We start from the raw sequence: 16,611 nt of genomic DNA, 5'->3' as shown, positions 1-16,611 counted from the left end.
CCATCTTTATCTTGTTTTCGGCCATATAAGCCGAAATCTTGGCCCAAGCATTGGGCTTAGTCATCGTAGTATTCTTCAAGGTCCCACCCAGTTGGGCGGACTTTGCCTTCATCCACATGTGGACCTTCGTCTATCTCCTCTCTCTCCCAAATGAATCCATGAGTTGGATCCAATTTGACAGAATGGTAGACATTATCAGCAGGGGCATAGGCATATCCCTGTTCAGTGCATGGCGATATATTCGCCAATTTCTTATCAAATGAATGCTTGGTTATGTGGTGTGTTTCAGCCCTAAAATAACTTTGATCAGCTTCGATATTTTCTACCACACCATCATCTCTCCAAATACTCACTCTCTGATGGAGAGTCGAAGGCACTGCTCCAACACCATGTATCCACTCCCTTCCTAGAAGCAGATTATAATTGGCCTTCGATGCTACAACCAAAAACAAAGTTGGCCTAACAGTGCTGCCAACTGCCACATCGACTTGAATTGCCCCCAGCGAGAAACCAGTCTCACCTTCGTAATTCGAAAGAACGATGTTGTGAGGGTGCAAGTCAGTAGAGAATTTACCAATCTTGGTAATCATGAATTCTGGCATCAGGTTTACTGCTGCTCCTCCATCAATCAACACTTTGTTGACCCCCACATTGTTTACTTTGGCCTGAATAAAGAGGGGTTTCAAATGATTCTTCATTCCTTCAGTTGGCCTCTCAAAATTGGCCATCTGTTCCTCTAAGCAGCCATTATTCATTACATAATAACACATTGGCTTGTGTAAAGCCAATTCGGACTCATCGAATTCATCCTCCCCTTCAGTCACTTCTGACCACACGTCGTACTCAGCAGGGAGAATCGACACTACGTTCACCAGCACATCAAACTCGGGATCTGAATCGAGGAGATCCTCATCTTCCATGTTCTCTCCTTCAAACTCATTCTCAACCTTTTGATCATCCTCTGGTTGAGTCAATCTTTCTTTCAGAGGCCTTCTAGCCACTTCGACAACTTGTTTGCCTTTGTTGTCTTCAGTCTTTTGAGCCTCTTGGAGGGAGAGCCTTTGTTGGCGCTGATGCCTACGCCATTGTGTGCGGGTCATGGGATTCTTTCCCTTGTAATTGTTTCTGTAAGCATACTTCTTCGAATCGACAGAATGACTCGAACTTCCTTTGTCAACAGAATTTCTGACAAAGTTGGATGCATGACCATGAACCCATTTGTTCATTGGTGATTTGTTGGATGGCACAAAAGTATTTGGGTTGCCCAACCTTTGATGTATTGGTTTAGCATGCGCCATGTTCTGTTTTTTCATTGGCCTTGAGTTTGGCCAATTCTCTTTGTTTCTTCTGAATGGTATAAACTTGTTAAGGCCCTCAGTAGCCTTCTTGTCGAATACAGCACTGCACCTTGGGCAAAGCATCACCTCAGACTTGTTAAGCTTACACCTTTGTAGAAAATCAATCAGTTCCTCTTCAGCCCCAGGATATACTACTTTCATTTTCTCATAGTACTCATTCTCTGGAATAGAAACTAATTGAGCGCCTCCTGATAAGTCCATGGCATCGATCATCAAGCATTCGACCGGTTCCACATAGGAAGCATCAGATATTTGTAGTGGATCTTCGTCAATTTTCATCTTGTGTCCGGATTTCTCTCCAAACTTCAGCCTTCCATCTTTCAAAGCCTTTTGAACCAGATCCCTGAAAAGAACACATTGTGAGGTTTTATGACCCAAAAAATTATGAAATTTGCAGAAACCTCTTTTCTTTTGCTGTTCAAGGGGAGGCACTTTCAATCCCTTTGGAACAACAATTTGGCCATCAGTAACCAACAAATCAAATATTTCATCACATTTAGTTATATCAAACGAATAAGTTTTAGCGACAAATTTATCATTCTTGGGTTCGACAGGATTTTTTCCATTCGAAGGTTTTAGTAATTTGCAGACATAAGGGGGCCCAGGTTTTAATTCGGCCACATTAATTTCATTATCCTCTATGTCTCCGTAGTTTATTACATATTCCTCATCATCATCATCTATAGTTTCAACATAAGCAATCTTTTCTCTCTTCTGAAACTTCGATGATCTAGCCTTCTCAGCCTTAAGGCGTTCGACCTGTCTTACCCTATCTGCTAATTGTGCCATGTCTCTTAGATGTTGTGTATCTAATTTCTTTCGAATTGAGTAATCTAGGCCTCCAGCAGCCATTTCGACTAACTCATGTTCAGGCACTTGAGTAAAGCATCTAGCCTTAAGTAGCCTAAATCGATTCAAATAGTCATCTATGGACTCTGGTGTCTTTCTCCTGACACTGGCCAATTCCTTCAAACTAATCTTAGATTGGCCCATATAAAACTGTTCATGGAAAGCCCTCTCCAATTGAGTCCAATGCTGAATCGACCGGGGGGGAAGAGTTGTGAACCAAGTGAAAGCATTTTTTGTTAGGGAATTTGGGAAATATTTCAACCTTAAATTTTCGTTATCTGCCAAATTTCCTGCTTCGGCAAAAAATCTTGCCACATGTTCCACTGTTGACTCAGTTGTGTCCCCAGCAAACTTTGTGAATTTGGGGATCTTCCATCCCCTTGGCAATTCAGTTTGTAACACGTATTCAGATAATGGGGAAATAAAGTTAGGCCTATGTAGGCCAACATTGAAACCGTTTTGAGTTAAAATAGTTTCGACTAAATTTGCCAAGTTATCTTGTTGCGCAAAATTATTTCTTTGCACATTTCGAATCACTTCGTCAGCATTCTGATTTCGATTAACCAAAATTACTTCAGGCTCTGGCACATGGTGCACCACTGGAGCCGGTGGTTCCTCTTGTACCACTTGTGGTACTTGATCGTTTGGAACTTCATTGTTCACACGAAACCCTTGGTTCTGAACCTGTGTTTGGTTTCGAATGGGCTGAAGGTTTTGGTTAGGCATTGTAGGAGTACCAAAGAAATCTGCAATCCGCCCCATCTGATGGGCTAGCAACTGATAATTATTATTTGTATTGTTGATTAAAGGGTTCAAAATAGTCCCCAATTGTGAAGTCAGAGTGTTAACCATTTCATGATTACTCTCGTCCATTTGTTGTCGAAAGGACATCATAGTTACATTGGTTAAATTTTGTAAGGCAATATCTCTGGTCCTATTTCCCACAACAGAGGCTGCTGGGGAAGGCATGGTACTCCTGTCAGGATTTGGGTTGGAATTATGTAAGCCTGCCATCAAAGAATCTGGCATTCCTAATCCTGATTGGTTCAACAAAAACGATCGAATGGGGCTCCTTACATCTTCAGCACCAGGCTGACTGCCCCCTATACCATGTGATACTAACGAAGATATCGACCCAGATACAGTCGAACTCGTTGAGGGCATTGTTACCCCTATATTCCCAAAACTGACTGCAGGAACGCTCGAAGCAGATGTTCCAGAGCCTTGGGCCATGATAGTAGCGTTACTAATTGACGCTTGTGTTGGCTGTCCTTCAGGATTTGGGACATTGTTGTTATTGTTTTGATTATTATTTGGTGGTCTAACCATTTTTGATCTAGATTTAACACTGGTTAAATTTGGTAAAGATTTACCACTTCTCAAATGCATACAAAATCAAAACACAAACTATAAACACTAACTGTCTTAATACTTGTAAAAGGATTTTTAGAAAATAAACTTCTTTTAAACAATGTAAATTGCACAAAACAACCCGTCCCACTGGGCGTGCCAATTTGTTTACACTGATTTTTGGTAAACAACCGCTAGTTTAAATTAATTACTTGAGAGATCAACTAGTAAATCTCGGGACAATTGTTCATGCATTTTGTTAAAGGAAATTTGGAAGTTTATCTTTGAAGACATCCTTATTTTATAAAAGAACACTATGTTTAATTTCTGAAACATATGTTAAATGCAATTAAAGCAAGTTCACTCGAACGAGGGAACTAATGAAAAGCAGAATTTGTAAATGCTTTAAGAAAATAAAGACTTATGAAAAGTAAATTTGCATTTAGAATGTAAAAGTTACAAAGAAAATGTAAAGGTTCACCGATTCATACATCTTTCTCGAGTAACTCGTTTCTCGCCTTAACATGGATACTTTGAGTGTTTGAGATTTTGTGTAAATGAATTGTGACCCCTACTTCGACTATACATACTTCTATTTATAGAAAAACTAAGCAACGTCTATCCTAACGTTAAACTACTAAACTTCAGCCACGCGTCCTCTTGCATTTGAAATGAACCAAGGCCTTTAAACCGTTGTAACCGTCGAAGTCGAATCACACTTAAATGATAAAAAATGCTCTAAGTCCATAGTTCTTGACTACTTCGATTCATTGGCTTCCATCGAAAGATTCTTCAGTCTCGAGCTATGAAGCTTTTCCATTAGGATTCTCTTGTTCTTGAAGACATTACCCTTAACCTTCATTTAAACGATAAGAGAAAGAATCTCTCTTGTTTTTGAAGACATTAAAGACTAAGGTTACTTAAATGTCTTTGGAACTGGAGATTATAACATATTTTACCTTGAGCTAAAATATGGGATAACAACTTGTTAAAAAGTTTTTAAAATTACGTTTTTAAGGGTAGTATGGGTTAGGGTGTTACAATAGTGGTATCAGAGCAGGTCGGTTCGTGTGAACCAATTAGGACTTTTCTTTTCCCCGTATGAGCATGTGTAGGGAACACTGTTAGTACTTTCTAACGTCTAGTTGTGATTCGTTCAGGAATCATGGCTGCTGCAAGAACGAATGCTCAGATTGCGGAGGCTTTGGCCGCACTCACCAACATAGTGGTTAGAGATCATCAACCTGGAAGAGAGGTAGAGATGAGGTTGGAAAGGTTCATGAAGCAGAAACCGCCAACATTTACCGGAGGTTACAACCCGGATGGAGCTCACAAGTGGCTGGAGGAACTTGAAATAATTTTTGAAGCAATGGATTGTTCCGAGGAAGGGAAGACAACCCTTGGGACATATGTGTTGCGTGAGGAAGCGAACGTGTGGTGGAAGAACGCCAAGTTGAGGCTAGGACCCGGTGGTATGGCTATACCATGGGCAATGTTTAAAAGAGAATTTTTGGTTAAGTATTTTCCTGTGGATGTGAAGAACAAGAAAGTGGTGGAATTCATGGAGTTGAAACAGGGAAATATGACGGTAGCTGACTATGCCGTCAAGTTTGAGACTTTGTGTGCGTTTAGCCCGCATTACAACACTTTGGAAGCGGAGAACGACAAGTGTGTGAAGTTTGAAAGTGGTCTACGTCCAGACATTAAGCATATGATTGGATTTTCGCAGATAAGGGATTTTGCGACCCTTGTGAACAAGAGTAGGATCTGTGATGAAGATGGTAGGGCAAAGGTGAACTACTACAAGGCTGTGAACGATCGAAAAGGGAAAGGACAAGAGCGCGGAAAACCTTATGACAACCGCGGTAAAGGGAATACAAGTGGTGGTAAGAAGCCGGTGAATGGGAATTGTTACAACTGTGGAGAACGGGGTCATATGTCTTATGATTGCCCGAAGAGAGGAGATAGGTGTAAGAATTGTGGAAAGCTGGGCCACAAGACCGAGGTTTGTAGAGGAAAAGTGGTGTGTTTCAACTGTGGAGATGAAGGCCACAAGAGTCTGACTTGTAAGAAGCCCAAGAAGGTGATGGGCAAGGTGTTTGCTTTGAGTGGAGAGGATGCTAGCCTTGAGGACAATCTCATTAGAGGTATGTGTTTCATCTATGACACTCCTTTAATTGCGATTATAGATACGGGAGCGACGCATTCTTTTATTTCTTTGGATTGTGCGAAGCGTCTTAGTATTCCTTTAACGGATATGATGGGTAGGATGGAAATAGAAACTCCTGCTAATGGTTCAGTGATTACCCGACAAGTATGTCGTAACTGCCCCGTAACCATTTTTGGTAGGCATTTTGGTATGGATTTAGTGTGTATTCCACTTAGTGGTATGGATGTAATTTTTGGTATGAATTGGTTAATCTTCAACCGAATTCATATCAACTGTCGTGAGAAGGCCGTTGTTTTTCCGAAGCCGGAGAAGAACTTGCATTTGATGAGCGGGAAGGAAGTATCGGAAGCGTTGAAAGAACATGCCGAGATGTTCATGATGTTTGCATCATTGAAACTCGAAGGAGGAGTTAAGATAGAAGAGTTACCGATCGTTTGTGAATTCCCAGATGTGTTTCCGGATGACATATCTGACGTGCCTCCAAAGCGAGAGGTAGAGTTTTCTATCGACCTAGTACCTGGAACTAGTCCGATATCGATGGCGCCGTATCGAATGTCAGCGTCTGAGTTGAATGAGTTGAAGAAGCAACTTGAAGAGCTGCTTGAGAAGAGGTTTGTTCGACCGAGTGTTTCGCCATGGGGAGCGCCGGTATTGCTTGTGAAGAAGAAAGATGGAAGCATGAGATTATGTATAGACTATCGTCAGTTGAACAAAGTGACGATCAAGAATAAATATCCACTTCCGAGGATAGATGATTTGATGGATCAACTAGTTGGAGCTTGTGTGTTTAGTAAGATAGATTTGAGATCTGGATACCATCAGATTAGAGTGAAGACGGAAGACATACCTAAGACTGCATTCAGGACGAGGTATGGGCACTACGAGTATTCAGTTATGCCGTTTGGTGTGACCAATGCACCTGGAGTTTTCATGGAGTATATGAACCGAATTTTCCATTCATTTTTGGATAGATTTGTGGTGGTGTTCATCGACGACATTTTGATTTACTCAAAATCCGAGGAAGAGCACGAAGAGCACTTGAGGATTGTTTTGCAAGTCTTGAAGGAGAAGAAGTTGTATGCCAAGTTGTCAAAGTGTGAATTTTGGATGAAAGAGGTGAGTTTCCTAGGGCATATAATTTCAAGTGGAGGAATCGCGGTAGATCCTGCGAAGGTTGAAGCTGTGTCACAGTGGGGAACGCCGAAATCTGTTTCAGAGATTAGAAGTTTTCTTGGTTTAGCCGGTTATTATAGAAGATTCATCGAAGGTTTTTCGAAGTTGGCTTTACCGTTAACCAAGTTGACGAGGAAAGATCAAGCGTTTGTTTGGGACAGTATTTGTGAGAAGAGTTTCCAAGAGCTCAAGAGAAGATTGACTACTGCACCCGTGTTGATTTTACCTGATGCCAAAGAGTCGTTCGTCGTGTATTGCGATGCTTCGAAGTTAGGACTTGGCGGAGTGCTTATGCAAGGGGGTAATGTGGTAGCATATGCTTCAAGGCAACTGAAGGTTCACGAGAGGAACTATCCAACGCATGATTTGGAGTTAGCCGCAGTGGTGTTTGCTTTGAAAGTGTGGAGACACTACTTGTATGGATCGAGGTTTGAAGTGTTTAGTGATCACAAGAGTCTGAAATACTTATTCGACCAGAGGGAGTTGAATATGAGGCAACGAAGATGGCTCGAATTCTTAAAGGACTACGATTTTGAATTGAGTTATCACCCCGGAAAAGCCAATGTGGTGGCCGATGCATTAAGTAGGAAAACTTTGCATATGTCATCATTGATGGTGAGAGAGTTAGAGTTGATTGAAGAATTCCGAGACTTGAGTCTTGTGTGCGAGGTTACTTCTTCTAGTGTGAAGCTTGGAATGTTAAAGTTGACGAATCCTTTTCTCGAGGATATTAAAGAACGTCAGAAATCGGATAAGAGATTGATGGAGAAGATGATACTCATCAATGAAGGTAAGGAGACCAATATCAAGATTGACGAAAGTGGAGTCATGAGATTTCAAGGAAGAGTTTGTGTACCGGATGTACCCGAATTAAAGAGAATGATCATGGAAGAAGGTCACAGAAGTGGTTTGAGTATTCATCCTGGAGTAACCAAGATGTATCAGGATTTGAGGAAGTTGTTTTGGTGGCCGGGAATGAAGAGGCAAATTTCTGAATTTGTTTATTCATGCTTAACTTGTCAGAAATCGAAGATCGAACATCAGAAGCCGTTTGGTTTGTTACAACCAATGTTTATACCAGAATGGAAATGGGATAGCATTGCAATGGATTTTGTGGGAGGTTTACCGAAGACCAAGAAAAGTAACGAGGTGATTTGGGTAGTAGTAGATCGTCTGACGAAGTGTGCTCACTTCATTGCTATCAGGAAAGGTACTTTGGTGCCTAAGTTGGCCGAGATTTATGTGGAGCAGATTGTGAAGCTACATGGTATTCCAACAAGTATTATTTCGGATAGAGATCTGAGATTTACTTCCAGATTTTGGGAAAGCTTGCAAGAAGCTTTAGGAACGAAGTTGAGGTTGAGTTCAGCTTATCATCCTCAGACAGATGGTCAGTCGGAGAGGACGATACAATCCTTAGAGGATTTGTTGAGGGCTTGTGTTTTGGAGCAAAACGTGAATTGGGATTCTTGTTTGCCGTTGGTAGAGTTTACATACAACAACAGTTACCATTCTAGTATCGGAATGGCACCGTTTGAGGCTTTGTATGGGAGAAGGTGTAGGACACCTCTGTGTTGGTATGAAACTGGAGAAGGTGCAATTCTTGGACCAGAGATTGTACAAGAGACAACAGAGAAGATTCGGATGATTCGTGAGAAGATGAAAGCGTCTCAGAGTCGACAAAAGAGTTATCATGATAAGAGGAGGAAGGACATTGAATTCCAAGAAGGGGATCATGTATTCCTACGAGTTAAATCGACTACTGGAGTAGGACGTGCGTTGAAGTCAAGGAAGTTGACATCGAGGTTTATTGGACCGTTTGAGATTTTGAAGCGAGTTGGGAAAGTTGCGTATAGGATTGCATTACCGCCATCATTGGCGAATTTGCACGATGTTTTTCATGTATCACAGTTGCGCAAGTATGTGTCTGATCCGACACACGTGATTGAATCGGACGATGTTCAAGTGAGGGATGACTTGACCATCGAGACTGTACCTTTGAGAATCGAAGGGAGAGAAGTGAAGAGGTTGAGAAACAAAGAGATTGCATCCGTGAAAGTCGTGTGGGGAGGACCGGCTGGTGAGAATGCAACGTGGGAGTTAGAAAGCAAGATGAGAGATTCTTATCCCGATCTGTTTCTAGGTAATTTCGAGGGCGAAATTCTTTTAAGGGGGGTAGGATTGTAACGACCCATTTTTCGTATTCATATATTTTATTAAATGTTATTTTATTTATTAATTGGCTTATATTATTTTAGTGAGCGGCGAATAATTATTTAGCCGAGCGTAAGTTATTAGACGCGAGAACCTTTGTTTTGGGCTTGATGGGCGTGAGAGGCCATATGGGCCTAAGCCAATTGGGCTTGGTTCATGACTTTTAGGGAGAGGTATTTAAGGAAAACTTGTCATGAGACTTAGCTCATTTCATGATCTTTTGTCTTAGAAGCAAGATAGAGCAAGAGCTAGGGTTTGATCAAGAGAGAAAGCTTGAGCGAGAGAAGGCTTGGATCATCATCTTTGCTTAAGGTAAGAGATTAGAATTCGTGATTCTTGAGTGGCAAGGAGAGGGGAGATTGTCTATGTCTCCATTCCCGAACTCTCCCACTCAATTTCTTTTAGACTTTTGATTAAGCTTTTGTATGTGAGTATGATGTTCTTCATCATCACTTTGTATGTGTTAATCACTAGATTGATTTCATGATAAATATGTATGTGTTTGAATCATGTTTGAAAAGTTTATGAAAGTTGCTTAAAACTCAAGAAATTGGCATGATTTTGATTGTTAGAGGTATTTGGATGTTTGGAAGGGATGATTAATGTTCCTTGATACCATATATGCTTGGAATAGCTGTTTATAAGAATTTATAACATGTTTGAATGAATTTTTGAGTGGATTCAAGGTTAAACCGCCTTATTGAAACTCAAGAACAAATATTTTTCTGGTATAGTTCGCTAAGCGACCAGGAGTTCGCTGTAGCGAACATGTTCGCTGAAGCTCGCCAATGCTCGCCATGAGCAGGTGACTTCCGGGTGAGGTTCGCGTAGGCTCGCTAAGCCTTCGCTCAGCGAATAGTTCGCTGAAGCTCGCCAATGCTCGCCATGAGCAGGTGACTTCCTGGTGAGGTTCGCCATGTCTCGCTAAGGCTTCGCTTAGCGAAGGCCTCTGTGACAGCAATTTTTGTTGATGTTTGTAAGTGTGATTAAGCACTTGTAACATGGTTTAATGGTATCCTTACATGATTGTTGATACATGTTGATACTATTAATGCTTATTGTTAATCGTTATATGATTGATAAACGTGTATGCAATAAGTTGTAGCTTAAAGTGAGCAATGTTATGTTTTGGCATTAATTTGCAATGTTAAGTGAATGTGTTAGGATTTGTGTTCCCGCATTCATAAAAGAGTAGCTTCGAGCTAGAGAATATCATATGGTTGATATGTGTATACATACATGCATTCATGATTGTATGTGAACATTGGAAACTTGGGTTCCAATAACGAAAATGGATTATGTGTCCATAATGAAACCGAGGATCGGATTAGATGAATCCATGAGTCCGGAGTTGCTATCCAACAGGATATAAAACTGTGTTGGCTTATCCAAGGGAGATAAGATGGTTCGGTAAGTTCCGACATATCCAGCAAGATATAAAACTGTTCTTGGTCCACCGTTGGTGTGACACCTTGGTACCACATGCATTTAGTTATGTCTAGGGATGGCATGACAGTGAATTAATTGGCATTAGATACCTTAGGGTAAATGCGCATATATTTGATAAATGGTATGTGACATTTATTTGGTTGAATTGTGTTGAACTTTATTAATTTATAATTGTTTAGTGCGATGTTTTGACGTGAGTTAGAATATGTATGATGTAGTTCGAAAGTGTAAGACCTTTCTTATACTCGTATGATATGCGGTTATGTTTTCTAACTCTCTGTTTTGTGTTATTTGCTGGACCTTTGGGGGTTCAGATATTCAGGCTGAGGACTGTGCCGACGTTTAGACTGCTGTTTTAGCTGGGTGTTGAAGTACCTTTTGGTGAGGAGACTTAGCATAGATTACTCCTCTTAGTACTAGATTTTGGTTAGAGTTTGTAAATAGTAAATGCTCTGGTAATGTAACATCGAGTCGGGGATTACGCTTGGATTACATCGTATATCGGTGTTACCTTTTTATATGCTAGTGCTTGTATAAGTGACATCCTTAGGGATGAATATGGCTTATGTATATATATATGTATATATATGCATGCTTGGTGTGAATGAATCCGCTGTTGCTTTTCATGTTAAACTTCATGACGCTCTGTGTGTATGCTTGTGTTTTAATTACCGCGTGGCACTCTGCCTTTACACTTGTTAAAAAGTTTTTAAAATTACGTTTTTAAGGGTAGTATGGGTTAGGGTGTTACATAATGCATGTGGTACTATCTTCTTTATTAGAGTATCTCACCTCTAATATCCTTCTTTATCGGATAAATATAATCCGATATCCTTCTTTATTGGAATATCCAATATCACATATATTCATGAATGCATGTATGTATTTCATGAATTCACTCACAATCAATAACATTAAGCTCTTCATTTATAATGTGGAACACTATCCAACATTTCTTCTTTATTAAGATAACACTATACCTTAATATACGTCTTTATCGAATAACATAATTCGATATACTTCTTTATTAAGTTAATTAACACCTTAATATACTTCTTTGACATTTTAACAAACATCATCAACAACAATTATATTCCACAAATATAATCAACAATTCATCAACACATCATTATTCATCAACAAGCAATCAATCATGGTTACAAACACTTAATTGCATGTTAGGATACCTTAAATACATGTTACAAGTGCCTAATTGCACTTTAAAACATCAACAAAACATGTTCTGCACAGTACTGGTCGCTTAGCGACGGCCTAGCGAGGGATGGCGAGCAAAAGTCAGTGCATGGACAGCTTCTGGCGAGCGACAGCGAGCGACAGCCAGCTGGTCGCTTAGCGAGGGCCTCAGGATAGCAGCAGTCGCCACCTGTTCGCTAAGCGAAGGCTTAGAGACAGCCTTCTGACAACAATGTTCAAACTTCGTGTTTTTCACACCAAATCACCCAAAAATCCCATTTTTCATGTTATAAATCCCAAATAAGTTTATCTTCATGTACATAACATATATATAAACATAAAAGGACAGATTGATTCTCAGATCTACATCAAATACATCGAAAAAGTAAGGATTTATCATTTTTACTCAAAAACTCATAAACCACAAAGTTCTTGATCAAACATCTACAATTTCCCAATTTTAACCCACAAAATCGTTCATACTACATGATAAAAGTATATTAAACATGTTATGAACATTCTCTATCATTTTCTTTAAGAAAATCACCCAAAAACCCAAACGAAAATGGGGTGGAGAAAGTTCGGGTACGGAATCGACATTCTCCCCTTTCTCGTATCACCCACGAATATGAAATCTACTCTCTTACCTGGATTCGAAGAAAACTCGAAGATTGCTCTTGAATCTCTTCACTTTTCCCTTGCCCTAGCTTCTCCTCTCTTCCTTCTCTCTAGAATCTCACAAGAACATGAGAAAATGAAATGTTTCTCTCTCCCTTTAGGCTATATGGGCGCCCCCTCACAAGTCCACAAGGCCCATTGGGCCTCAAGCCCAATTGGCTGACCCAATAACGCATTAACTCTCACTAACTCGCGCGTTAATTAAATTTCTCGATAAATAACTTAAAGTTACTATCTTACATAAAAGTCACGTCACCAAATAAATAAACACTTAGATAGTGAATAATAAATTTGGGTCGTTACAGTAACGAAAAGGAAGATAACTTTATATGGGCTCTGCAACAACTGCGTTGTCTGTTAAGGTGTGAAGCAAATTTGCCGAAGGTTATCTTGACGGATCGAGATTTAGCATTGATGAATGCTATTCCGGCTGTGTTTCCAGAAGCGGCAGCGTTGGTTTGTCGGTTCCATGTTACGAAGAATGTGAGGACCAAGGCAGCCGAGCTGGTTAAGGTGAGGGATGGAGAAAAGGTCAAGGCGTCGGACATGAGGGAAAAAGTCTGTTTGGCTTTTGCGGATGTGTTAGATTCGTGTACTGAGGCCGAGTATATTGAAAATGTTATGACTTTTAGGAAGTTATGTGAGAGGTGGCCAAAATTTGTGCGGTACGTTGAAGAGACAATTTTGGACACCGACAAAGAGAAGGTTGTGAGTGCGTGGGTGGACAAGTATATGCACATGGGCAACCATACCACAAATAGAGCCGAAAGCGCCCACGGCGTCTTGAAAGGTTACTTGACTGACGGTCTCGGTGATTTGGTGAAGGGTTGGGAATCGATACACAGAATGTTAGGCAATCAATTCACCCAAGTACAAACTGAATTTGGCCAGAACATGTCTGTTTATGGACACACATACCGGGATCAAGCTCTTTACTCGACTTTGATGTTTAAAGTCTCTAGATGTGCATTGAAATACATCAACACTGAATCACAAAGAGTCGAGTTTACTGGTATGGATAGCATGAAGTGTGGTTGTCTGATGAGGACTAACTATGGGCTGCCATGTGCGTGTTTGATTGCCAAGAAACTGCTACACAATAGGCCCATTAGTCTCGATGAGGTGTACAAACATTGGAAGATAATGTTTTTCCAAGATGAAGAAGTTGGTGGCGACGTCGAGGACGATTATGCGTGCACGACAGAGTGGCAAGCAATTCAGGTGAGTGTTTATTAAACGCATAATTTGAAGGAAAATCGTAGTAAAACAGAGATGTAAAACGCAGCGGAAATTAAAATTTTCCTTCGATGGATCCTTGCGAATGGACATGATCAGGGTTTCGGTTATTACCTTTGAAGAACAAATTCCTCGATTCTGAGTCGATCACAAGTACCGCACGATCGCAGCACCTCTAGCCGGTCCACACAAACAGTTTCCGTTCACCTCTTAGTGCTAGCTGCAAGACGACGGTAGAGGGAGATTTAGTGCGGTTAGGGTTTTAGAGAATTTTAGGGTTTCTCCAAAATTCGGATTATGTGTGTAACTACCAGACTGAATTGCATAAGGCTCTATTTATAGAGCTTCTTATGTTGTCTTCAGGCCAAAGCGGTTATTGGACTTCGCAAACCCAATAACCTACTGTTACTAATCGCACCCCACTAATAAGTCTTACTTATTTCTCCCGTCATTAACTGTCCTTATGTGTGTGACCCTGTAGGTTCCTATGACGTTGGCAATAATATTAATCTCAATATTATAAACAGTGAGCGGTATCTAGCAACACATCACTGCTACCCAAGTCACAAGAATGTCACGTGATCTGACAAACCTTTCCGTAATAAATATCTTGTGTATAATTACCCTTTTACCCTTATGTCTATATTGAACAGAAGGCATAGTATGTCACCCTTGCTAAGTTCAATATTGGGCCCATAGACATATCTCATGTTATGTAGGAGGGGCAAATTCCATCTAGGTCACTTATGTCCCTCAGCATGATTCGTGGAATACCCATCAACCAACTTTATAGTCATCCTGTTACGGATAACGTTTGAGTGGCAACAAGGTAATACACTCCTACATCTAGGGTACATAGTGATTTAAGGTCGAAGGGTGGAATACACCACTTATCACTATGAGAATATCTTATGACATTTCATAACACACTATGTAGTATTCTCACGGTGGGTCAATCCGATACAAATGTTACCCTTAACATTTATATCTATGTGAAGACTTGATAACTCTTTATCTATGATCCGTGAGATGTGATCATCAGTCTACCAACATAATAACCTCTATGCTTTAATGTTATCCCATTTCACTTTAAAGCTTGACTACGGATGCTTTAAGAATAGTGTTCTTATGTTTAATGGATTCTCACGATTAAGTCATACTTAACGTTCCACTTAACGAACTAACTATTCTAGGGACTTTATTATTTTAACACATAAACATAATAAAGAAGAGCCTTTATTTAATAAATGAATTATTCAATACAAGTATCATGCAATCATAAATAATTGGCCTCTAGGGCTTACACCAACAATCTCCCACTAGCACTAGAGCCAATCAGGCATACTCCTAATACCTATGTTCCTAGTATGGCCCTCATGCTTCGGCTGAGCAAGAGGTTTTGTAGGTGGGTCAGCAGCATTGTCGAGTGTTGGTACTCTGTATATCTTCACATCTCCTCTATCAATTATTTCTCGAATAAGATGATAGCACCTGAGTATATGTTTGGACTTTTGGTGAGATCTAGGCTCCTTAGCTTGTGCGATTGTGCCATTGTTATCACAAAACAGATCAATGAGATCCACAATGCTAGGGAATATGCCAAGTTCAGTAATGAACTTCTTTATCCAAACAGCTTCCTTTGCTGCATTTGATGCGGCAATGTACTCAGCTTCCGTTGTAGAATCAGCAACTGTATCTTGCTTTGAACTCTTCCAGCTCACAGCGCCACCATTTATGCAAAACACAAAACCAGACTGCGATCTAAAATCATCCCTATCTGTCTGGAAGCTAGCATCAGTGTAACCAATTACATTTAGCTCTTCTTGACCTCCATATATAAGGAATGAGTCCTTAGTCCTTCTTAAGTACTTAGGATATTCTTGACAGCTACCCAATGAGCCTCACCAGGATCAGACTGATATCGGCTCGTTGCGCTTAAGGCATATGAAACATCTGGACGAGTACATATCATGGCATACATATATAATAGATCCTATAGCTGATGCATAAGGAATCTTACTCATGCGATCCCTTTCTTCCTTAGACGAAGGGGATTGTGTTTTCGAAAGACACAAGCCATGCTGCATAGGAATGAATCCTTTCTTGGAATCATGCATATTAAAGCGTCTCAACACTTTATCTATGTATGTACTCTGCCTTAAGCCAAGCAGTTTCTGAGATCTATCTCTATAGATTCTTATTCCTAATATATAGGCTGCTTCACCCAGATCTTTCATAGAAAAGCAATTCCCTAACCAAGTTTTAACTTTGTTCATCTACATACAATACTAGGAACACGACTATGCTCCCACTAACCTTTTTGTAAACACAAGGTTCATCTTCATTCTTGATGAATCCAAACTGTTTCACAGTTTCATCAAAACGAAGATTCCTACTTCTGGAAGCTTGCTTTAATCCATAGATTGATCGCTGTAATTTGCATATCTTTTTGGCTTCACCTGGAATGCAAAAACCTTCAGGTTGTGTGATGTACACATCCTCAAGGAGACTCCCATTAAGGAAGACTGTTTTTACATCCATCTGCCAAATTTCATAATCATAGTATGCGGCGATGACAAGTAAGATCCGAATGGATTTAATCATCGCAACTGGTGAAAAGGTTTCATCATAGTATACGCCATGAATTTGTTTGAAATCTTTAGCAACCAATCGCGCTTTATAGGTCTGTACCTTTCCATCCATGTCCGTCTTCTTCTTGAAGACCCATTTGCATCCTATGGGCTTGACCCCATCAGGAGCTTCCACCAAGTTCCAAACTTGGTTTGTGTACATGGAATCCATTTCAGATTTCATCTCTTCAAGCCACTTCTTAGATTAAGGGCCAGTAATGGCCTCTTGGTAAGTCACAGGCTCATCTTGATCCATGAGTAATACATCACCTTGTTCCGATATGAGATATCCATATCTTTCAGGTTCTTG

At 40.3% G+C, this 16,611-nt stretch overlaps 1 protein-coding gene across 1 annotated transcript; it reads left to right on the top strand.

Moving 5' to 3' along the window:
• Positions 1-12,849: 12,849 nt before the first annotated feature.
• Positions 12,850-13,671, top strand: LOC123886166 (PKS-NRPS hybrid synthetase cheA-like). Its single transcript, XM_045935503.1, has one exon. The coding sequence runs from the start codon at positions 12,850-12,852 to the stop codon at positions 13,669-13,671; it is 822 nt and encodes a 273-aa protein (XP_045791459.1).
• Positions 13,672-16,611: the final 2,940 nt, after the last annotated feature.

This window comes from Trifolium pratense, linkage group LG5 (genome assembly GCF_020283565.1).
Source record: "Trifolium pratense cultivar HEN17-A07 linkage group LG5, ARS_RC_1.1, whole genome shotgun sequence".
NCBI lineage: Eukaryota > Viridiplantae > Streptophyta > Magnoliopsida > Fabales > Fabaceae > Trifolium > Trifolium pratense.
Note: the sequence above shows the minus strand (reverse complement) of the source record. Positions and strands in the feature narration are given on the sequence as shown.

Bases quoted from the DNA above. Each gene is read 5' to 3' on its own strand.
- LOC123886166 (XM_045935503.1), top strand. From the start codon at position 12,850: ATGAATGCTATTCCGGCTGTGTTTCCAGAAGCGGCAGCGTTGGTTTGT.